At 48.3% G+C, this 23,986-nt stretch overlaps 2 protein-coding genes across 4 annotated transcripts in view; both read right to left on the reverse strand.

Moving 5' to 3' along the window:
• The window catches only part of LOC144174577 (monocarboxylate transporter 12-B-like), a 78,186-nt gene that overhangs the window by 36,857 nt on the left and 17,343 nt on the right, over positions 1–23,986 (reverse strand). The window contains exon 1 of one of the 2 annotated variants that reach the window (XM_077703350.1): positions 3,204–3,355. The exons of the other annotated variant lie outside the window; for it this stretch is intronic. The gene's annotated coding sequence lies outside the window, so the exon portion shown is untranslated. Of the gene's footprint in view, positions 1–3,203; positions 3,356–23,986 lie in introns of those variants that run through there. 2 annotated transcript variants of the gene reach the window in all.
• Positions 12,314–23,986, reverse strand: part of LOC144174576 (monocarboxylate transporter 3-like) — a 20,633-nt gene continuing 8,960 nt past the window's right edge. Inside the window, exons 1-5 of one of the 2 annotated variants that reach the window (XM_077703346.1) lie at positions 20,588–20,765; positions 16,501–16,761; positions 15,739–15,882; positions 14,691–15,641; positions 12,314–12,897 (exon numbers count right to left, since the gene is read on the reverse strand). In XM_077703346.1, coding sequence (XP_077559472.1) covers positions 12,770–12,897; positions 14,691–15,641; positions 15,739–15,882; positions 16,501–16,761; positions 20,588–20,750 — 1,647 coding nt within the window. In that variant the 5' untranslated portion in view covers positions 20,751–20,765 and the 3' untranslated portion in view covers positions 12,314–12,769. Of the gene's footprint in view, positions 12,898–14,690; positions 15,642–15,738; positions 15,883–16,500; positions 16,762–20,587; positions 20,766–23,986 lie in introns of those variants that run through there. The other variant, XM_077703347.1, reaches the window with a different exon arrangement.

The following is a 23,986-nucleotide window of genomic DNA, read 5'->3' on the forward strand; positions in this document are numbered from 1 at the left end:
CCGCCACTTCTGCATTTTTGTGCGAATGCAGGGTGTCACGCGGCCCTGGCTGTGGGGGTACTCGGCAAAGAATGCTACGCATTATTAACAGCTCACACAAGTTTCAACTGTGCTCTGAAAGCTTCTGCCCCACTTTCGAAGAGCCACAACTGCGTCTACGAACTCAGTTTTTAAAAAAATGTGCGTAATTTAGCAGACGAAAGCAGAATGATTAATACTCACACCAGCCTTCTCGACACACAACCACGCACTATTGAAAACTGCTCAAATGTGATTAGTCTATTTCAGTGATAGTGAAAGGGCAAAAAAAAATTCGACGTTTTGTGAAGGCGTCATCAAATATTAGCAAATATGTAAGCTGCAGGGGGAACAGGCAGGGAGAACCGGCATCAATTCCCATCTAAAAAACAAACAAAAAATATGAAACAGCACAAGGACAATTTGCATAAGGACAATGTGCATGTGAGTCTCGCCTTCCCTTGCGTGTCGGTTCCTCGCATACTTTGCGGCTGTTGTATTAACATATATCATGAAATACCACGCCCTCCTTCCATCTAAGGAAAAACAAAGCGAAACAAAACAAAACAAAAAAAAACGACAAAACACATTCGCGCTCATTCGCTTTTTCCCATGTGGGTAGTTACGCGTATTTTTCTCGTTTAAAGTTACTCTCTGTTGCCGATATTTCCGTCTCTTCCTCCCGTGGTTCTTGCGTACTGTAATGTGGCAAGGTTATTTACGCCATGACCCATGCTTTGCAGAAGCTTCGATCCTCATTGCATTCCTGAGTTCCAAAAGTAGGATGACGCGCAGAACTTTAAACATTGGAATTTTTTTTCTCGGTAAAAAAAAAAAAAAAAGCACCACGGGAAACAGGCAAAGGAATAAAGCACGTAAAATCCCAGATTGTAAGAGTTTAAGAAAAATCAGTGTATGCCCCGATGGCCTAAGATCTGCATCCCTGTAAGAATCCTACCTTCCAGGACGAACAAGATGCGAGGATAAAGAAATCCGGCAAAGAAGTTGGGATTGAACTTCCAGCTAGTGATTGCACTCTCGACCACGTTGGGGCTTGGCGTAACGAAGAAACCAAGCCCCAATTCCTGCGTCTATCACATTCTCTGCGCTTGGAGCTGGCGGCCTCTTCGCCAAGCAGATCGAAAAGTTGAACGCTTCTCCTTACGTCCCGTATTTCTCGATGGAGTCGCCAGCAGGAGCGTAAGAGGGGCTGAGGGGTGCTTATAAGGCTTCAGCGCCCCCCCCCCCCCCCCCCCCCCCCCTCTCTTGAAATTTTGACGTGCTGTCATGCACGGCGACCAAGACAACCACCTGCGTCGGAAACCCTCCTAGGATTTGAAGGTTTTCATCCATGGTGGTGTTGTGCGAGCTCGCGCTCCGCGGCGCGAGGGAGAGTCAGTGCCAAAAACAAGCTAAAGGGGAGATTCGCGGGCGAAACCGCATGCTGCAGGCCTGGCTGCTTCAGTGCCTCGATGCAACCAGAACCGCCGATGGAAAGAAACCAGTGTTCTAACGACTTCGGACTTCGTCTCCCCCCCGCTCTACATGTTCAAGTTACCTGCGAGTTTACTCCTGCGGCACCCGGAAAACGATCTATTGCCACAGCTACAAAAATTGGTAGTCATGCCACACGACTGGCGCCGCAGCAGCGAATTCCCAGGTAAATTCTATATAAATGTACGCTGTGTTGCCCTGATATACCGTTCTCGCTGTTTTCGCCATAACTCTACATCTTGACGTGTTTTTTTTTTTTGTGAGACTAATTTTGGTGCAATTATCCGCAGTACAAACTGGTGCTATGCAATATTTTGGCATAAAAAACAAAGGTGTTAAGATTTGTCCCTAAAGGTCGCATCTGTGCAAAAATAAAAAAAGATCTTCGATGACAAAGCGACGATAAAATAAATAAAACGTCCTCCCACAAGTTATTTGTTTCGTGCTTCTGACGTTTATAATGTCCCATCCGTGTATTGTAAGTTTTCCATGAATTAGTTCTTCGCTTCCATGTCTTGCGCTTCAATGTTTGTTAACCATTTAGGTTTATATTTGTTATACATTCCCATTGTTCTTCTTGTGCTAACAAAACAAAAATTGCAAGCAGTGATAGCAATTCTGCCAGAATTCTCGCAACGTGCGAATAAGTATTTTATGAAATATTTTACTTTCCTGGTTCTTGACAGTAAGTGTATTTTCAGTTTATAATTATAAATTTCAGTTAATAGTTTCAGGTAATAGTTATGTATATCATCAGTCAATGGTTATGTATTTATATTCGTATTTTAATCCCTCGAAAAATAATGAGGACTCGAGGTCGAGGTGCAGTTTCCTCCCCCCACCCCCGAGCGAAATTTCTGGCTCTCGCCAGATCCCACCGGTCTTAAAAATCATCAACTACGCCAATACCGATAACACTAAAAAGATGCCACACGCTAGCTATTTCCCCCAGGTATTCCACGATGAAAGCTGCGTTACGTCGATTCCAACAATTGCGTGGGATCATCCTTTTTTTTTTTCTCCTGTTCACTTTTGGCGCAGAATGTCACTGTTGCACGCTAAAAATCCGCTGTCCCTGTAACAAATAACCGCCTACGGGAAGTCAAACGAACAAACAATGTGAAAACCAGTCCCTGCAATGAACCAGGAAACGCACCGCGGAGCGTCTGGGTATTCTATATCGGACGTGAACACGGTGAAGCATTTCACTGAGCCTTGTAATGGATGGATGCGGCAGTGTGGCTAGACAAGTTTAACCAAGTATACCAGTTGTTTTGTACTTGTGCGAAGAAATTTTTTTTCTGTTATAGTTCCCTTTATTCTCGCATTATCCCCCTCATTTTTTTTTTAATCGGTCACTAAACGTAACAGCCCCGTCCCCCTACCAAGAAGTGAACACCTTACGTAGCTATTCAACTCCCCGAGGTAGTTGGTAAAAGCTGTGAACGGGCTGTAGGGTCAAGAGTCAAATCGCGCTGCGAATATAAATAACTACAACACAGAACAAAAACAGAAGACATGGCCAAGATCGACGTAGCACAAGCACCGGCAAGAGGAAGGTTAGAAACCCCTTGGAGTTAAAACGACATGCACTGCAGTTGCATCGTATGCCGGGGCACAAAGCGCCACTTTTTGAGCCGGGCGGCGAGCGGAAGCAGCTCTTTGAATATAGGCCAAGGTCATCCGTTCACCCCGCGATCTCCGCGCGTAGAGGCTTGGACTCTTCCCGCGCCGGCAGAGAGGACCTCTCGGAGAATACTCGGGAGCTACACGCCCGGATTGCGCGAACTCGCCGCCTACGGCATTTGACGTTGCGGTGGGCTGAGAGCCCTTGAACTGAGACTCGATCACCCTCGCCGACCGTCTCGCCGGCGTCCGGCAGCCATTCTTTTGTCTTTCGCCCCCCGCGTAGACAGCGTTGTTGCTTGCTTGCGGGCGGAATGAAGGGAATGGGGGGCGGGGATATTTACGTTGGTGCACCATCCCTCCGCTCTTTCAAAGCACATGGACGTGGCGACTTACCCGGTCGTGGCAAGTCAAGTGATGCCGAAGTTTCAGTAAACAAATTGCTTCGTGCCCCCTTCTGGTGAGAACAGTGCGCACACTGTGGTTTACTTTTTTTGTTTTGCTTTTCGTGGTCGTTGTCGGTGCCAGGCTTCCGGTAGAGGCGTGCGGTCGCACCGGGAAGCACGCAAGAGGGCTGAAGATCGAGGGCGAGGCGTAGGCGGCAAATTAAAAACAAAATTGCCGCGTATCCAATCGCTTCGCTGCAAGCGCCGCCGCACCTGCCATGTAACAACCTCTCCTGCCATGTAACAACCTCTCTGTCGCACCTGCCATGTAACAACCTCTCCTTCTCTTCCCTCCAACTCTTACGCTCTCCCTTTCAATTCTCGCTCCTCTTGTGGCTATTGCAATGGAAGTGTGCGAAATTCAATTGAGCTTTGCCGCGTTCCTGCTACTAGCGTACCTTCTGTTGGGACGTTCTGCTTCTGTTGTGCTTGCAGCAGCTCGAGCCGACATCGTTTGCTTTGGCATTTGCCTTTCTCTGGCCTTTCTCTCATACCGTTTCTAACGTGTTGTTTTTATTCATCTGAGTCGTTAAAACCAATCTAACGCGTTTCCTTAATTAATTAAAGAAACGCTGGCACCCTCCGTTACGTACTTATATTGTGCCTCAAACATGCCTCAGGTTTCCTATGCGCAGAATAATGTGGACGACAGTGGTGTCAATTGCCGCTAATGCGCTACGTGGGTGACCACACCAATCTTCCCGCGAAGGTTGGAGCAACATTTGTTGGGCGTAAAGGGATGAAAGATGTCGGCCACAAAAGAACAGAAACATCATTCAGTTACGCGAAAATAGCGCAAGACTTATGCCAGACAAGATACAAAAATTGGGAAGGGGCGTAGGCTATTCTGGTACGGCAAGCGACGTCGTCTCCGATACAGCCGCCGGAGAAGCTCCCGTTTTTTAACGAGGATACGAAGGCAGCTGTATTCGAACTCGGATGGAAACTCCACCTGTCCGCTTGGCCACGCCCTCTGTAAAGGTACGTGCCTCTTCATGTCATAGGCCCTAAGTGAAATTTCCGGCTTTCGCGATGTATGCCCAAGCGGACTGAGAGCGTGCTACACCGATTGCAAATGAACGCTCCATACACGCACAGCGAATCGTCATTATGTCCGGCATGTTCTGTAAGTGAGGACATCACACACATCTAATTCTTCTTCCCGCAGTTCGACAGTGAATGTGCAGCAGCGTCTGAAGCCCTCGTGCCAATTTGACAAGGAGGGGATCGACCTTTGTCACTTGCTTAAACCATGGTGCGATCACGACGAAATGGCGATATAGACAAACAAGACTTCTTTTCCCAGTGCCTCGAGGTTGAATGGGTCGTGTGTATCTCTGGGCACACACTTTTATGCTTTGCATCTTTTAAATGTGTACACACCTCGGCACGGATATTGACTTCCGGTTACAAGATCGTTTTTTTTTTGTTGTTGTTGTTTTTTGTAGCGATGCTTTAGTTTTAGTTATCGTGTTTCTCTATACTGCGACGAATATACGGTGCCTTATCACCGTTCCGCTTCCCCCTCTTTTTTTTTCGCTCTTTCACCTCATTTTGTTAACCTCAATATAAAATCTGAAACAACAAACCCTGTCGTTATAGTGGCTGATCTTTGCAGTATTAATTAATCCTCTTTCTCTGTCTTCCTCTTGCTCTAGGAGAACAAGAAGCAGCGCCGTAGGCGTGGCTCCCGACATCGAAAGACTGCAAAAAAAAACAAAAAAAAAACAGGACGCTATCTCACGCTGCCGTGCACGAAGCTGCGCAGCTGTCGTCCCAAACAATTAGCCCACGGCACTACTACGCCTGACTATGCGGGACAGCTTAGTCCTTGCCCCTGACCAAAGTGATTAACATTGACCAACACATGTCCTATGCTCCCCACTCTTTGTGAAAGTGGTCAAGCTGACCTGAATTTAAGGTCAAGCATTATATTTGACTATTAATTCCGAATTAAATGTCCCGCCTATTCGGCTGTCTAACCTCCCCAGATAAGTCAGCTCGAATACGTCCTTATACGTCAGCCGTCCTTATTGCGCTTTATTGCGCAAGAAGCGCAATCCCCTCCCCCATCTCCCCACAATTACACTGATTCTTCCGATCCGTTAGGCGAGCACACTGTTCGTTGTGCCACGGAAGCGAAGGAATTCTTCCAATCCGAAGAGCGTTTCGCAATTGAGCACAATCACCGGGGGTGAATTATTCGTGTATCAGGGGTGAGACAGCCCAAAGAGATTTGAGAGCAGTTTTCGGAGCAGCAAAATTTCGATTTTGGAGCAGAAGAAGCTTGATTTGGAGCAGGTAGGAACATTTAATACATCGTCTTGTGAGCTTAAAAAATCACAATTTCTGCAATTTGAAGGGTCAAGTACACATTCCAATCAGTTTTGAATACACGTACACTGAAACAGACTTACGTGAAAGAATTTTTAAAGAGTATCACAAAGTTCTAACTGCACTACCTTTTTCCTGACTGGTGAGATTGTGTTGTGGCTGTACGCAACACTGACAATAAAACTGTCGTTAACATTATCAAATTTAAGGGCTCTGCAATTGTGGCGTGTTTTTTTACCGTTTCAATGCTAAAATTATTATTTTTGTAATCCCAGGCTGCGTTGTACGAACGAGTGTAGTCACGGCAACAGTTGAGCAACTTCGAGCTAACGGTCGCATGCCTACCCGTTGCAGTCCGTTGGGCGCACGTCCACCCGGTGATCATTTGAGTAGCGTTACTGTTTAGCCACCTGGTTTTGGGCATTAAATTTCACTTCGCATAGATCAAGTGTTATTAGTCGCGTGCTATTGCAACCATGCAGTCCTGCAGCTATTGGGCGCTGCCTGGACAGGTCGCGGCGCCGCAGCGCCGCCCGCAACTTTCGTGCCGACCGTTCCCTCCCGGGCCGAGGCTCGCGATAGCGCTTCGAAGCATAGCAACACCTCAGCATTTTATAACACCACAACGAGCCAAAAAGTTCAATTCACGAACCCGATTATAGACGCACGCACCGCGTTTCGCACTCAAGGACAAACCACGCCGAAGTCGTAGGCCCCACATTTCGAAACTTTTTTTACGAGACGCGCAACTTCTCGTAATCTCGCACCAATCTCAAACCATATCCCCGCGTTAAAGTCACTGTTCAGAGCCACAATTGATAGAATGAATAGACTGGAACCCAGCTGATAGCGTAAAATAAACCAGGGAAAATATCGGCGATGCGCAGTGAGCGCGTGAAGTAGGCAGTAGCAGGCAGATCAGGCGGTGGCCATGTTTGTAGCCACAGCGATGCCTAATCGGGAAGGCCGTTTCAGCGAACCCGGACAGAAGGCCAATCGTGTTTTAGAAGCTATCGTTTGCTTCATTTCTTCAGTCTTTCTATTTTTGTCATTTCTGTGTTTGCAATTGACCGCCAATAAAAGCGGTCACTGGGATGCGGGAGGCTTTCGTCCCCGCCGGAACTGACATGAGCATCAAAATCCGTGCCTTTCAGCCTCTTTTGGAGCAGTTTGGCGCAATTTTCGCAATTTTCATGCTTTTGGAGCAGCTTGGCACAGGAAAATGGAATTGTATCAAAAAGGCGCAATATGCGCAGCTGTCTCACCCCTGGTGTATAGTTGTATTCTAAATTCATGAACGACAGCGTTAATACTCAGAAAGCCTTATGAACCGGATAGGCGGTGAGGGCACTTTTATCGTCTTCGAGGCGAGTTAAGAGAATGGAAAACAAAACACAGGGAAGGTGATACAGATTCCCCAACTGGAGGGAGCGATTATGCCGAAAGAACGCTGCACACCAAAACGAGAGGCAAAGACAAACTACGCCTGCTGGTGGTCTTTCCTTTCCATTTTAACAATAAATTCGTTCGTTCTGATCAGTTGATAAGACACACATACGACTGAAAATTACATTATTTAAAAGTCTCTCCACAATCACGTGCTCAAAAACCGCAAACGAAAAGTGTGCGAACGTAGAGGTCGAGTTTTGGACGACCCGAGAAAACGATACGTTAAAGGCGACGACGTATACGTTCGCATCGCGATCAAATGTTCACGGGACGGCACCAGTCGTAATCCCGCATTGACCGGAAAACGAGCCACGAACGCTGATCTTTATTCCCCATCCGCACGTGCCTATATATGTGACGGATAACGGTCGAGATACACACTCGAAAATAATCTCGTGAGTCACTGACCCTTCTTCAGCGATCGATAGCGAGCCTCGTGTTTTGATTTACCTCTGCAGCTTATAAGAGTGTAGCCTCAAGGTATCGGCTCGTAAGTGGCTTCCACCACTCCCGCATCGGTACAAACATCTTGAAAATGCCCAATTGAGAAAACACCGTATCTGGTAGTTTGAAAAGCAGTAAAAATGACTAGACCGACTGGTCAACCAAGTTCTTCTTCGGGGCGGAAATGGGGGCACAGTCCGGTTGCCCTTATAGCTGGAACCATAACGTGGAATTTTTTATTGCGCTCAGAAGACCGACATGGCACATTTCCTTTTTGCATGGAAAGCTTTTAACGGGAGGTGGCTCGTGCCGGCGTTGTTCACCGGATTCCCCGGCGCAACCATTTACAAAACAGACGCGCCGGAATACAGTGAAACACGAAGGTAAATCATCTCTTTAACAGTAAATCGTCGCTTTAACGAAATCCTCGGGACCCATAAAATATTTCGTTATAAGCGGTACGTCGATAAAGGCGGACATGATTTGCTCACTTTGCATTGCAGTTGTGATCGTAAAAAACTTCGAATAAAGCGATTTCGTTATAACGAGGCACAGTAAACGCTCGCAATAACGAAGTCCTCAGGACAAGAAGCTGGATTCGTTATAATTAGTACTTCGTCAAAATCGGGTACAATGTGCTCTCTACACACTGCAATGGAGACCATGAGATTCATTAAATATAGCGAGGTTTCGAATAAAGCGATTCCGTTATAGCGAAGGGCTTGCTGCATATAGAAACTCGTTTCGTTCTGACCGTCGCCAGCGAAATCTCGGCAGCGCTTACGCAAGGCGACCAGGAAGGCACAGTGTCTCGTTTCAGCACCTTCACCCGCTTTGGGCACAACGGCGGCACAACGCCAACGCCTAAAGCACTCCTCCATAAAGACAAGCCGCCTTAATAAGCATCCAAACAACAATATTTTGTCCCGGGATTTTTACTTCGTCATTTTCTATTTAGCGAAGCTTAAATGGCTAGGGTTCAGTGTATTTTTCATATCCGCGAGAAAAAACTCCCGAGGCTCTACGCGTTTTCGAAGCGCGAAGCGTTGGAAATGAACGCCGCGGGTGTGTGTAATGAGCACGCGGTTCAAAACATGATTTGGACCTTCAGGTTAAATTACAACTGGATATGCGGCTTGAGTAGATCAGGTAATAATAGGCGGCGTTTTGAAAATCAAAGCTTGACATAGACCTTATGCGTCTCGTCACTAGGACGTGCACTTTAAGTAGATTATTTACCAACAGGCACCATTTCCAAGATCAGTAGAGAGAGAAAGAGAGAGAACAGACTTTATTCTCATCCCTTTTAAGACAAATGCACCGCGCGGGACTGTCACGTATCTTCGTCCCATCAGACGGCGGTCAGGAACCCGTGGTCCTTGGCGGCGTCCTCTGCCAGTTGGATGACAGCAGCTGGTATCTCGGGAAGAGCGGCCTCCCACTGCTCACTACTTCTTATGCGTACTACTTGTTCAATGGCCTGTGGTTTATTGGGGCATTGCCAGACCATGTGTTGTAGAATTTAAAATAAAATTGTGTGCGTGTATGCGTCTCTTTAAGGGATGAGGTCCGTCGGTGAAGAGAAGTAAAGCAAAATGGAGAGACGAGCTAGTTGGTTCGCACTTTCCATGAGTGAAACTTAAGCGCAAAATTTTTCACAGGGACGAGAAAGGGGAAACGACACAGGCGCTTTGTGTCGTTCCCTTTCTCGTCCCTGTGAAAAAAATTTTGCGCTTAAGTTTCACTCAGGGAAGAGAAGTAAAATTTGCTGATACCTTTACCTAAATTGTGTGTTGCGTTTACGTCGTGTGTTAAACGCTTCGCAGGTCACCCACCTTCGAGGGTTGGGATGGCCCCCAATTTTGGTTTAGCAACTACGTCGGAAAACCAGCCAAGGAATCAAGGCCGCACCATCCTCGCGCCAAGCCATTGTTTGAACCAATCGGTGCTGTGCGGGCCGTGTCTGAGGTCGTGTCGGACGCGTCCTCTCTGGAACGTGACGCACGCGACCCGCGCTGTCGGGGGCGATTGCGCAACGCGCCACCGAGCTATAAGCGGCTCCTGCAGCGAGACACCTACGCGCGGCGAACAAAGCGGACGCCGAAACTCGTGCGAAAGCGCTGGGAGCTCGGCTCGATACTGTTTCCTGCGTGGGAACCGAGTGATGACGCCGGGTTGGAAACGCCTGGCCGGCTGCCGCCCGCTAATAAGCGAACGAAGGCACGGGCCAGAAATTTGTGCGGTCTGTTCGTGACATTTTTTTCGAAAATCAGCTCGAATTTGACGTCATGCATCAAGGCTCTGAGATGGGTGCCTCCTTGGGTGCCTCCAAGAAGCGCCGAAATTTTGTAGGCGTTTTCGTAATGCAGAGAGAGGGAGATAGAAAGGAAGGGATGGTGGCTTTATTAAAGGAAAAAAAAATGAACAGGAATGGGGGAAATGATGGAAGGGATATGCAACACTTTAAGGTCATGCAGTATGTTCGAGGTTCGTGCGGTCACAACTCACTAGAACTGGTAGTGATCGTTTAGTAGTTCAAGGGTTCTGCGAAGAAACAGGTTCACAAAAAAAAGTTATGACGGGAGTCGGTACAGGCTATCACTCCAGCTGTATAGGGCACCGGTTAGTGTACATCAGGTTATCACTCCAGCTGTACATTCAATTATTTTCTCTTATGAAGGGTGAATTGAAAAAAAAATAACGTTTCGGTACATTTATGCGTCAGCAATTTCCCAAAGTACTAAAATAAACAGGGTCGCGTTTTAGCATACTGCGGGCATTAGACTAGCGAACTTCCTTCGTTTACAAATGTTGTAGTTGAGTCATTGATATCATGGTCATGTGCAGAACGCAATAAAAACGCTTCTGTAGGCCACCGCTCTGCAGACCTTTCTAACCTCACCCTTCGAGAAGCAATTTTATCAATGGATTGCGCCAGCGGCACTATAATTCGAACAGTCGACAGAATGGCCCAGCTGCGCGTGCGCAACGCAACCGAGCGCATATTTCCATATTATCAAACCTAAAGAACTGAAATTATAATGCTCGCCCATAGCAAAATTATAGCAAGCCTATAACGCTCACGAAATCAATCAAGAAGCACTAGAATTGAATAATAACGTCTTCGAAAGCGTATTTTATCCGTTTTCAGCGGATAAGGCTGTTATCGACGTTTGGCACCACCAAATCAAAGCGACACCCTGTTGTCGCGCGAAGGAGGCCCCGTTGCAGTCTTTGAGATTGGGACCTTCTTTGTTATATAATCCCCATGTACAATCCTCAGAAACAAATCAAATTGCTTGATTGATTGATTGATTAATTGATTGCTTGATTGATTGATTGATTGATTGATTGATTGATTGATTGATTGATTGATTGATTGATTGATTGATTGATTGATTGATTGATTGATTGATTGATTGCCCCTTTCTGGAAGAAAGATGGTTGAAACGCGAAGCTTTCTCCGATATAAATGCGAATTCCGCAATCCAACCAGCCAAAGTTCAGATCTACGGCAACGCTGAGCTAACCGAATGTGACGTTACGATTTTCCCTCTATTAGTTTTTGATTGGGTCACCTAATGTGCTGATTCGATTAACTCGGTTTTGTCGTTGATTTTGACTTTGGCTGATTTCATTGTGGACTTTGCCTTGCATCGAAGAATGCTTCGCGTTTAATCCTCATCAATTTCATCATGCGCCCTTAGTGGAAACCCGTTGAGTGAAGTTGGCTTTCCTACAGTACGTTTTTTCCGACATCGCCACAAGTGAGACGTAGAAAGCTTCGCTTTAAAAAAACTTTGGGCTTTAGCGCGCGATTTCTTTTTATTATGAATTCTCTCCGGAGAAAAATAAAGTTCACTCACGCATTTAAGGCAATAAACCCAGGCGCCAACACGGATGCGGGTTTGGTTGAAACGTAACAAGAACTTTATGTTGTCCATACACAAATACACAAGCTGTTTCTTTGGTTTGTAGCTGTCACGGGCATACAAAAATCACGCGCAGAACGCGGTGTAAAAAAAAAAGGCAGTCCCATGTCTTCACGCCCCGTGGACTTCTCACTCAAGCACACACACGCGCGGTATAAACAGGGCAATAGCAACACACATCCGTAAATCTTGCTTTGGGCCAAGCTACGCCCAGCGTACACCGATGCATCCCGCATAACGCAAAGCGAACAGACAACTGAGTAGCAGGGCCGCTCTTCGCAGAGGATTTGTGCAAAATCACAGCTTTGTATAATATCACGGCGCTTTGGTGGCGCTTTTTGTGCGTTCGCAGCACCGTTTGGCACGACCTGCTCCACCTATATATAGATAGACCAACCGACGAAACTGCGCCGGCAAAAGAAGAAAAAAACGCTTGCGGGGGGAAGAGTCCGCGTGTTTACAAAATACAAGAGTGTCCTTGCCAGCCGCAAGCAGCACCAGTCGCTAACAGGCTAAGACAGCTTATAGCAAATAAGAAACCTGCTAGCCTCCTGCCCGCTTTCCTTTGGGTGTGGTGGTTGGCTTCTTTCCAACTTGGCTACCCACTCTTCCTTGCATTTCATTTTCCTTCACTTCGCGTGTTTTCTAAACGGTGTCATCGCCTGACGCCATCTCCAAGGGAATGAAGAAGGCTAGGCGAATGACACTTCAAATTACCGTCGGTTCATCCGATTTCGCTGGTCTAATTCATCAGTTTCGAGGACGGTTACCCCCAAAAGAGAAACGGACAAACAAGAAAGCAAGGAGGATGCCACTGAGCATTGTGATCTCGTTGACAACGGAACTGTCCGTCAGCGATATTGTTCCGGTGACACAGTTCGCGTGCCTCCAGCTCTCGGCGGAAAGCATTTGATCGGTCCAGTCCGCTGTGCCACCTGCCAGCAGGGCTTAGAGCGAACACTAGGTTGATAGACACTGTTCCGACACAGCCGCCGTCCCAAGACGTCCCTTCCGGCGCCACCTCCGTCACTTCCGGCGCTGGCGCAGTCTGAGCGTCATGGAGGCGACGAACCAGAGGAGCGCCAGGCCTATCGAGAAGCCGCCGATGAGGTGGAACAGGCCCTCGTAGTTTCCCGATACGTCTCGGTAGTGACCTAAAAAGACAAGATTGAAACTGAGCTCGCCAATCACGAAGCAGCATGCTGCCACGCTCCCAATTGTTTCAAACTGTCGCTTTCATGCGTTATCTTTACGTCCGTATTAAGGTCATTAACTCAAGATCAAGCTGACGGGAAATCAGAAGATTTTATATACTAATGACATGCGGAGTTGGCTACGGCCACACACCCGTAATACATGCGCCACGTGGCCGCTTTGAATCAGAACAAGTTACCTGCAAAACATTCCGAGAGCAGTACGTGTTCTGAACTTATGAGATCGACTTTCCGGTTTACTACGTCGAAGCCACAGCTGCGCGCCGGAGCGTGCACTGCGAAGTCCCGGATAAATTTATACCACATGATGTTTTTTTTTATAATATATATGTAGATGTAGTCCGGAGATACTCAGGCTTCCTTTCTGATAACGCCACAACCCGGGATGAGGGTAATGCGAAATTGTAGACGGAACTTTTCGTTTTTCTGATAGGTTTAACAACACATTACATGCTTCCGGTGCTGAATTTCTCACTCCTGTCGGCCATATGCACGTGACCAACCTCACAGTCAACCATAAAATACTTGCGGCCGGAAGTTGCCGCCTCCCCAAAGGGGCAACGAAGACAGAATACAAGGTTCGTTCATTAAAAGGACTGCTTTGTCCCGATAACAATGATAACAATTTTATATCAAACTTCAAACAAATAATGGAGATAGCAATGAAAACGGACGTGGCGGCTCTCCAGCCGCTTTCCGGCGATTTCCCTATGACGTCACTGAATTTTGTTTGTACAAATGGCGGCCGCCGACCGCACCCACCGCCGAGAAATATCCCTGGGCAAATTGCAAAGGGACCTCTAATTCCGTTGACCGCGTACCACTTGAACGCTAAAGCGCAGTTAACACCTTGATAACCGTGTTTTTATCAATTTGCGTAACTCGTATACGCCGTTATACGTCACCGCAGCGTGGAACCTGCAACAATTTCAATATTTCACGTGCATTTCCGGTTAGAAAACGCCTTCCGGGGCTTGAATTGAGCTGAGTGAAAAGCGTAACTCGTATACGCCGTTATACGTCACCGCAGCGTGGAACCTGCAACAATTTCAATATTTCTCGTGCATTTCCGGTTAGAAAACGCCTTCCGGGGCTTGAATTGAGCTGAGTGAGTTACTAAAGGCCAGTTCCTTCAAACTGAACAAAGTTGTATTTTGTCTTCATGGCCTGTTTAACTCCCTCGATTGCCCTTGGTCCTGCCTGTTTACGGATTATTCAAGGCTCGAACGCCAACGTCAACCATATCTGTGCACAGTTAGCCCGAAACTGACGATATTTGCGCATGGTTAGAGACATTACTGAGTAACGGGAAATACAGCAGGCTCCGCTCCTTATTGAAGGACCAAATGTAGCTGGATCAGCGGTCAAATCTCGCGGCTCGTGCATGGTTACTGGTGAACGATCACGGCTAAATGTAAACAGGTGTACTTAAAATAACCACTTTACCCAACTCTAAGTGTCTGAGGAAAAGGTTTTAAGTCTTAAACGATACCAATGCAGCTTCTCGATGTCTCGCAGACGAGAGACGAAGTTAAACGGACACGCTTCACACGGGCACCGAAACGTAAAGGAAAACTTTTGTTGTTGTTCCGTTCCCCAACTAGGGCAGCTTTTAATCTCGCTAATGTATCGTGTATGTACTCCCCACCACCCTCGTCTCTGCCCTGATCGAGCGCCCCTAGCACCTGCTGAAGGTCTTGCAAAGGTGACACATTCACGAACTATCGCCTCACCGATGAGTGGCGGCCTGGCAAGGCACAGAGCTCCCGCGAAGAAGGACGTGACGCCGAAGGAGACGGGCAGCCGTTCGAGCCCGATGTGCTCGGTGAGCAGCACCGACACAAGGATCATGGTGCAGCCGTTGGCCCAGCCGGACACCACGGCCATGGCCACCTGGCCGCCGTACGCCACGAACACGGGCATCGCGAACAGCGCCAGTCCGCCGATGAGGAAATGCAGCGCCATCATGTTTCCCCGGCTCACGAAGCCGCGGTCCGAAATCCAGCCGGATCCCAAGCGCGCTACCAGGTCGGCCAGGGAGTAAACCGAGATAAGCAGCACGGCCTTGATCCTGGACACGCCGTGGTCCACGGCAAAGTCCACCACCACGGTCAAGTACGTGGTCATGGTGAACAGCACAGCGGCGAACGACGCACAGATAAGGTAGAACATGGGCACACGGAACACGGACAGGCTGCGGTGTATTTTGGAGACGTCCGCGGTACTGGCCGTACGTCCAACACTGACGACGGCTTGCAGACCTACGAGCGCATCCGACCCGTCAGCGTTGTACACGGCGGGGCTACGCTCGGAGTCAGCAGCACGATCTGGAAGACACGGCTCTTCCATTTTGGTCTTTTCAGGGTTGTCTGGGTACACTTTGGAGTACTCGGCGTCGCCCGACGAAGGGTCGCTGGGCAGGGCCTTGTACGACGCGCGCGCCTTTCGCGGGTTGGGCTCCATCTGCAGAAAGGCGCCGGCCACTGCGTGGAACATGATGCCGCCGAAGAGGAGCAGCGACCCGCGCAGCCCGTACTCGTCGAACAGGACCTGGATGAGCGGAGGGTAGACGAGCGAGGCGAACGTCGGACCCGCGTAGCTGATCCCGGACGCCGTGGCCCGGTGCTTCTCGAAGTGCTGGTTGATGATCACGTTGTGCAGCGTCAGCAGACCCAGGGAGAAACCTTGAAAGGGCGAGATAGGCCACGGTGTTACCACACGAGTAGGCCTCTACACGGACGGAAGAAAGCGGCACGATTACTTGGCGGTCGGAAACGCTACCTTGTACGACCCCGAGGCAGACCATGAGGTGGATGACGCTGTTGGCCCAGAAGCAGATGCATACCGAGATGGACGAGAGGAGGCATCCGCATAGCGAGATCTTCCAGATGTCCACGTACAGGGCCAGAACGCCTGCCACGGGAGCTGGAACAGGACGCCGAATTTCTCAAGGTATGCTACGGGAGCCGCAAGACATCCATTGATGTACAGAGCCCGCATTTGCTTTTCATGCAGGTCGCCTTCCAATGTCAAGGACTGCGCGCGTGCTCGCTTTATTACGGTATCTCAGAAAAGCTCGGCTCTGCTTGATGGATTGAGGGCTTAGTGATGTACTGACGCAATCAGTATACGGAGCCCGTTCAGCTACACGTACCTCGTATTTAAAAAGCGCAGAGTAATGAGGCGTCTTGAATTTGGGTAAATTAAAAAATAATGAGCTACGAAGCCTGAAATGACCCAACACTGCCGTGCGAAGCTCGGAAAGATATGTCCCAACATTATCATAAAGTGAAAACACAAAAAGGAAACTGGGAGTTAAACCCAAAACAAATTACCGCAAGAAAGCATGCATGAAACAACTGTGGTCATGCTTTTCAAGAAAATAAAGAGCACCGATAGAAAACGCACTCACAACATCAATTACTGAAAAGTTCCTCAAGCATATTGAAATCCAAAAATTTAGCGTTTTTTTTTTCCTTCCACAGCATCCCGGCGCGCTCGCTTCTCCAAGAAGCTGCGGTGGCATCGAGGGAGGCGTCGTACCTGTGGCGAAGATGAAGACGGCGAGGAGCGTGAGCGGCCACGACGCCTCCTCCCGGCTCACGTCCAGCGTCTGGAGCACGCCCATGTAGACGACCCCGCTGGACTTGTACATGAGCGCCGAGAAGAAGTTGATCCAGCAGCAGCTCAGGGCCACCGCCCAGCTACGCGCAGAGTCCACGCCGTTTCTCGGCATCCTCGCCGCAGCCGAAGCCATGACGTCTGCCCGCCGCCGCAGCCGACACACGGCCCCCGCCGCGTTCCCTGCGTTTGCGCCGGCACGCGTACACTAACGCTGCTCGCAGCTGCTGCGCCTGACACGAGGGGTGCTCACGCAACGCTCGCCCGCGTCGCCGACGCCGCTTTACTGTTTTTGTGGAAGCGACGGCAAGAAACCTGATAGAGGCGTTGTCGCCGCCGCCTCAGTCGGTAGGTGTTACAGGCCCGCTGCTGCTGGCCACCGCCGGTCAGCCTTTCGTCTTTAGCCTTTCTTGATTCCGGAAGACCTCTTATCTGGGCGGATTGCGCCATCCGGGGATTCTTGTTGACCGAGACTCGAGTGGCGCGGTTTCGTGATGCCCGCAAGAGCGGTAGCACTTTCAAGAAAGCGCGTTCTCTCCTCGCGGTTTCTTGCGTCCATTAAACTTACAAGGGCACGTGCACGCACGAATCTCGTCGCCGATATGCCGTGACGGCGAGTACAGACACGCGGATAGAGATGACGCTCTGGCGGATACCCTCGTGTGTTCATATCTCCGTCCCAGTTAACGTTCCGGCGAAAGGCATCGTTTCGCCTATCAGTAATATGTTTACGGTTTAACTGCGTACAATGAACAGCGCTAAAACGAAATCGCTTTATCCGAAATCTCGGTGTATCGGTGTACTCAAAGTGTTTCGCGGTTTCTACTACACCGCATAAAGTTCGTGGTTTCTACTACAGTCCATTAAGTGCATGCACTACAGTGCATCCTTTCTTATACAGTGCTACTACAGTGCATATGTTGCTTATAACGAAGAATGATAATGACGAAGCCAGGTTTCTATCCCGAGGGCTTGATTGTAACGAGGGATTCCTGCAGACGTCTGCAGGACGCCTGAGGCAAAAGAAGAGAGAATGGGCGAAAGGGGTGACGCTCGTACTGTTGGCAGCAGGGCTTTAGAAAATGTATTTTCAGGCGTTGGATAAAATGATACTGTACTGCATCCATTCCCCCCTACTGAAACTTTCCGTATATACGGAATTATGGGAATACGGAGTTCATACGGATTATGCCACCCCCAAGCACACCGAAAGTAGATGTTAGTATAAAAAACAGGGAATCACATTAGTGTGCGCAACCAAAATGTTTGGCACAGGTTTCGTGTTTTTATCTTCAGTAATACCAGAGTCCTTCAATGCTTTGGTAATACGTAAAATGACGCTCCGTATGTTTTCCGTATATTCCGTATATACAGAATTCACACGGAAAATGATTTGGCGGTTCTAGTAAACTTACAGACATAAAACCGGTGTCAAATTCTTGGATAAGTATGCCCTATTTCGTTCACGTATGTTTCTCAAAAATATTTCGTTTTTCGTTGCGGCTTTGTCTCATTCTAGGAAAGTACTCCGTATTCCCATATTTCCGTATATATGGAACTTTTCAGGAGGGAAATGATGGTTCGCTGTTCCCGGCCTTGTCAAAGCACAATGAACCTCCGCAACGTCGACTGAACGTCGGTAAATATGCTAGCAGGTTTTATTGTACAACGGTGCACGACTGATGTCACAGGCAAAACTCGACGTACGCCATTTTAGTCACTGAGAATCATCTACCCTGTGTATATACTTAGCGTTTGCCAGCGGAAAACCAAATCAAGCGCAAAGTAAAGTATATCAGTGGTTTATTTGTACAGTGCCCTCTTCAGTCTTCGTATACTTCATCGTCCGCCACGGCAAAGTCTTCGTCCAGCGCCACCTCACCGTTGAAGATCTGCACTAAATCTTTTTGTTCTCCTTCTGGGCGATTGCATTCTCGCCTGGCAGGGCGGCGCGCTTCCTAATAAGCCCGCTCTTCATCGGATTTCCGGATCTTCTTCGGTCACCTCATCCTCCATGTGCGCGAAACCGAGGCAGAGAGTGTTCTGACGCCGCTGCCGCGGCGGTTACGAGTTTTATGAGCGCAGGTGGTTTCCCCCAACAACGCGGAGTTCGTGGCATCAGGAGCAGACAACAGTTGCTTTGTCGGCGACGCTGTTCGCTCAAACGTTGCCTGGCACATGCACCCGACATTTTTTTTTCTTTTCTATTTGCAAGCCCCTCACGCGGCGCAAGCCTAGATACGTAACTGAGACTAGGCGTCTGCCCTGTTAGCTTTTATTCTCTTCCTGTTGAAACAGCTCATTCTTTTGTTACAACCTTTACTTCCGATTACAACCTTTACTTCCGAGTTTTTGATTTACAGTTTTGTGTAGCGGCCCCATTAATCTCCCATACGCCCGATTTCTGGCCAATCCCCCACGTGGCAACGTGTCCTCGGCATTTTCTTGGTATTTTTTCGGTTCATTGACGGCGCAACCGAGAGCTTAAACAGTTCTGCTGTTAATACTCCCGAGAATGTCCTCAGTAGTTGTCCAAGGGATGCAAAGCACACACTGGGTCTGTTCCGTTTACAGCCTCGGAGTCACCGCGGAGGATAGTCCGCGGTGACTCCGACTATCTTAATGCTATCTTTTTTAATCACTTATTAACACGGGTACATGATACAGGTGTCACTCGTAAAAATATGCCGACCTCTTGACGCCATAGAAATGCATGTGAAAAATTAATGCCAGAGTGTTTCTCGGTGAGTCCGAGGTTGACCATCGAACAGCCCCACTGCCTCAAATCACGAAATGATCGCTCACTTAGGAGGAATCATCGATTCACTTCGTTTCGAATAAAGCAAGTTGGCGTGGCATGACTACCAGGGTAGTTTCCTCCTCTTCCTTTTTTTTTCTCGCGAAACTACGGATCCACGGTACTTTGTGCGAACGTGACCAGGACTCCAGATAATGTCCGCTACGAGAGTAAAAGTCGCGAGGCGAAAGCTTTATCCCTGCATGCGTAAAATGAGAGTTACGGCTGCCCTCCGCAGCCGTATACGCAGCACTGCGCTATTTTATAGCTGCAAGGCTATTCAGCCCCATTCCTGGGCGGCTGCACGTAACTGCAGCTGCTGTGGTCCTTCGGCTCGAGTAAATTCCCATGCAAGCAGACGAATTTCCTTGTTCCATAACGTTCATGCGTTATGGCCCGAACCAACAGCCCGAACCAACTAGCCCGAACGCAAGCCCTTCTTCAAGGAATTTCCTTGTCTTGCTTCCTGCCTCTCCCCTTTAAAAAGTTTCTCAAATTAGATCCGGCGGTTCTTAAAGATTTAAAAGTGGCGCCAACGGCCTGCCCACATTACAACGGAGTGAGCGCGTGGCCTGGCACATCTGGCGGCGCAGTTCGTAACGCGGAGCAGGAATCATCAGCCGGCAGACGATAATTTTCGTGGATTAAACACCATGACTCAAGCGCAGTGCGTATTTCTAATTAGCGGAACACTGCTAAACGATGCTAGGTATTTAGGGTTGGCAACGGTGTGAGCAAAATTACTTTGCGTAAAAAATGGCGGCTTAATTGTATGAACATCGCAGGGAATCAACAAAGCAATTTTACTGAAAGGGGAAATCGGTCTGGTATCATTAAAAGCATGTAAACCACACCCTGCGCTGTGTGATCACACCGTTCTCGCAAACGCTTCATTATTCTCATTAATGATAGCAGTTAGGCGATCTGGCGCATGTCTGTAGTTTGTACACATTGCTTTTGCTTAGCGTCCTTTTGTTTACAATCGCATGTTACTAATCAGCGCAAAGAACCTATAAAAAAGATCTCAAACGCGATAGTGCGACGTCGAACATGAAGACACCGCGTTGCCACGCATGCGCACTGGGCTACCTGTGGCCTGCCTTTCACGCCAGCGTAGCGGACCACCGCATCTCGGCAACGAGCGCTATGGCACTTCCACGCAAAGTTGTTTTCAAATCAAGGAAAACATTGCTGCCACCGTTCGCTTCGTACCTTTCTCTACGCTTTTATCGCTGTTCCAGCAGGGGCTGTCGTGCGAGGCTGCAGCTGCACACAAACGGACGCTTCTGAGCGAAACTCCTGCATGTAGGCGAGTGAAGTTGCGGGAAAGGCTGTTGACGCGTATAGCAGCCGATGAAACAGCTGGAGCGTGCATATACCGATCAAAACAGGAGAATATCCTCTGCATGACGTCATGCTGTTAACAGCTATCGCACGGGCTCGTAGCTCACTGCGGGGATTCACATCGCGTGCATGCAAGAATGTCATGCGCAAGCAGAATAATAGATATTACGTTCTTCACTGCCACTAGTCAATCGCATAGTTAACCTAACGTCCAGGAATTTATATACATTATAATGGGGTTTGTCGGCAGGACGTCTCCAAGGGATTTAGCGAGGCCTGACCGCTTCGGAGTCCAAGCGCGTCCAAGCGAGCTCCCGAGTCCGCGAGCAAGCCTCGCAAAAACGCACCAGACAGAGGCCGCTGTGAACGCAGCACTTTTCCTAATAAACTTGCCTGTAGCACACGCTAGGCCATCGAAAAAGGAGTCCCCGACGTGGTGGCTCAGTGCCTAAGGCGTTGTGCTGCTGAGCCCAAGGACGCGGGTTCGATTCTCGGCCGCTGCGGCCGCTTTTCTAATGGAGGCGGAAAGCGAAAACGCCTGTGTGTTCGAGATTTCGGCGCACGTTAAAGATCCCCAGGAGGTCAAAATTAATTCGGAACCCTCCGCTACGGCGCGCCTCATCGCCTGCAAAACTGTGTTAATGGGGGCTTGTTGGTACATACTTAGTTTGATAACAGCGCTAGGACAGGACGCAGAGAAGGCGACACGAGTCTGCGCGCTGACTAACATCGCCTGCGTTGCGTCGGCGCGTTAAACCTAATCAATCAATCAATCAATCAATCAATCAATCAATCAATCAATCAATCAATCAATCAATCAATCAATCAATCAATCAATCAATCAATCAATCAATCAATCAATCAACCGACAAAGGAGTGGGGATTTCTCGACCCTACTACCACCCACTGCCTGCAGCGTGCCATGCCATCGGTCCGCGAGCTTGACACTGAGACAAGGCATAAAGAAAGACAGCCGCGATGAATGCATTGATTCCTGCTTGCCTTTTTCGTTACCTACACCCTGATTGGTCGGCTACAATATCAGCGACTGGCGTCTTGTCATTTGCACCGCCTAGCTGTTCGCTCGTCTTGGATTGGACCGCCCTATAGGCCTGCAGTACACACACACACACACACACACACACACACACATATATATATATATATATATATATATATATATATATATATATATATATATATATATATATATATATATATATATATATATATATATATATATATATATATATATATATATATATATATATATATATATATATATGTATGAGACTCGCCCGCGAGCAAACGACGAGTACCGATCGTGCAAGTGCACTGATCTAGTACTTGTAGGAAGCGCCGTCTAGATTTGTCCTTATATTTGTACGGAGCTACAACAATATCACTACATTTGTCGTTGCTGTGGCTTCGTGTAAAGACCAGGTGAATGTAAGCGCCATGCATCGCCATCGTGGGTATTCGTTGATCTTTCCTGAGCGTGTACCTGTGCAGGCGGAGTGCCCAAGGCATTGCGCGCTATACGAGTACTAAGCGTAAGGTAGTGGGTTCGATTCGATTCATTTCGACCCGCCGCGGTGGCTCAGTGGCTAAGGCGTTGCGCTACTGAGCACGAGGTCGCGGGTTCGATTCCCGGCCGCGGCGACCGCTTTTCTGATGGAGGCGAAAAGCAAAAACGCCCGTGTGTTCGAGATTTCGGCGCACGTTAAAGATCCCCAGGTGGTCAAAATTAATCCGGAGCCCTCCACTACGGCGCGCCTCATCGCCTGCGTTGCGTCGGCGCGTTAAACCCCACAATCAATCAATCAATCGATTCATTTCGGTGGCGGAGACGGGGAAAAAAACATGAGCCATATAACTTAGTGAATGTTGATGACCAGCGATGCTGTTCGTGCGCACAACACAGAGGTGGTACAGAATTTATTTGAAATGCAGGAGCAAATTTTATTTCTCTTGAGTGATGACGTCGATCATCCCTAAGAAAGACCCGCACATACACGAACACACTTATATTTTTACTTCTATGATCTTGAAAATGGCGCCTATTAATGATAACCAATCCACTCCAAATGCTCATCCAAGTGACGAGAATATAAGCTTGAGGTCCAAATCAATGTTTTGAACGGCGTGCGACTCTGGTGGTGACCGCGCACAGATAGAACACACACACCGGGAGGACGTTTGTTTTTTAACGCCTCGCGCTATAGTACGCCTCGCACTTCATAGACACGTGGGCCACAAACGTTTGCCCTCGGACACCGAAAATACACGGAACCAACTAAAGCCATTGAAATTATAATATTCCGCTCGGTGGAGTTATACCCACGTCACACGGAAAATCTAGTGTTATTCAAGGCGAGTGACGTTAGCTGCCATGACATTCGGTTTGACCGTGCGGGTCTACCCGATGAAAAAAATGGCATTCGACAATGACGGCAGTGACTAGCAGACTTGCAGATTTGCAAAGTAATAATGTAAATGCGTCCGTAATGTTTTTATACAATTTATTAAAAAAAAAATCAAATCAAATCAACTTTTTAACGTAAAAAAGTATCCCTGTTTCAGGCGCCATAGACATCGCAAGTTGAGACAAGCAGCAAATGCGAGGGTAGCAACGAACATGGCGGAGCTATGCGCAAGCGTTTACCTTCTCTTATAAAAACTACATTGACACGAAATGTTGATTTAATAATAGTTTTTAGACACAATGTTCTAGGGTTTATTATTAAGCTACCCTGCTTAGTCCCCTGCTGCGAAGGAGGCTCATTCCGTCCCGAAGCTAATGCGAACGTGTTTTCCGAACCATTTGATCACCGCGTGCCGTTCGCGCTGGAATGTCATTCGGTATTCTCGCGTAGCACCAAACTGAATTACCAGCAAATGCCATTCGCTCTAAAATGTCGTTCGCTTTGTCGTGTAAGTGAGGTCTTAGATGGAAGAGCTCTGCTCTTGATGTACATCGCAGAATTCGCCTCAAGGGCTTTTGCCTCTATCCACTGATCGTCGACGCTCAAAAAACTTTGGGCCAAATAAAATCTCTCTCTCTCTCTCTCTCTCTCTCTCTCTCTCTCTCTCTCTCTCTCTCTCTCTCTCTCTCTCTCTCTCTCTCTCTCTCTCTCTCTCTCTCTCTCTCTCTCTCTCTCTCTCTCTCTCTCTCTCTCTCTCTCTCTCTCTCTCTCTCTCTCTCTCTCGAACGTGAAGGGTGTTGTTATTCCGGCTGTCCCTTAAGTCTTTGTTATATTCGCCTAT

The sequence above is a fragment of the Haemaphysalis longicornis genome, unplaced genomic scaffold (genome assembly GCF_048455015.1).
Source record: "Haemaphysalis longicornis isolate Haplotype H1 unplaced genomic scaffold, Haemaphysalis longicornis Haplotype H1 scaffold_3, whole genome shotgun sequence".
Lineage (NCBI taxonomy): Eukaryota > Metazoa > Arthropoda > Arachnida > Ixodida > Ixodidae > Haemaphysalis > Haemaphysalis longicornis.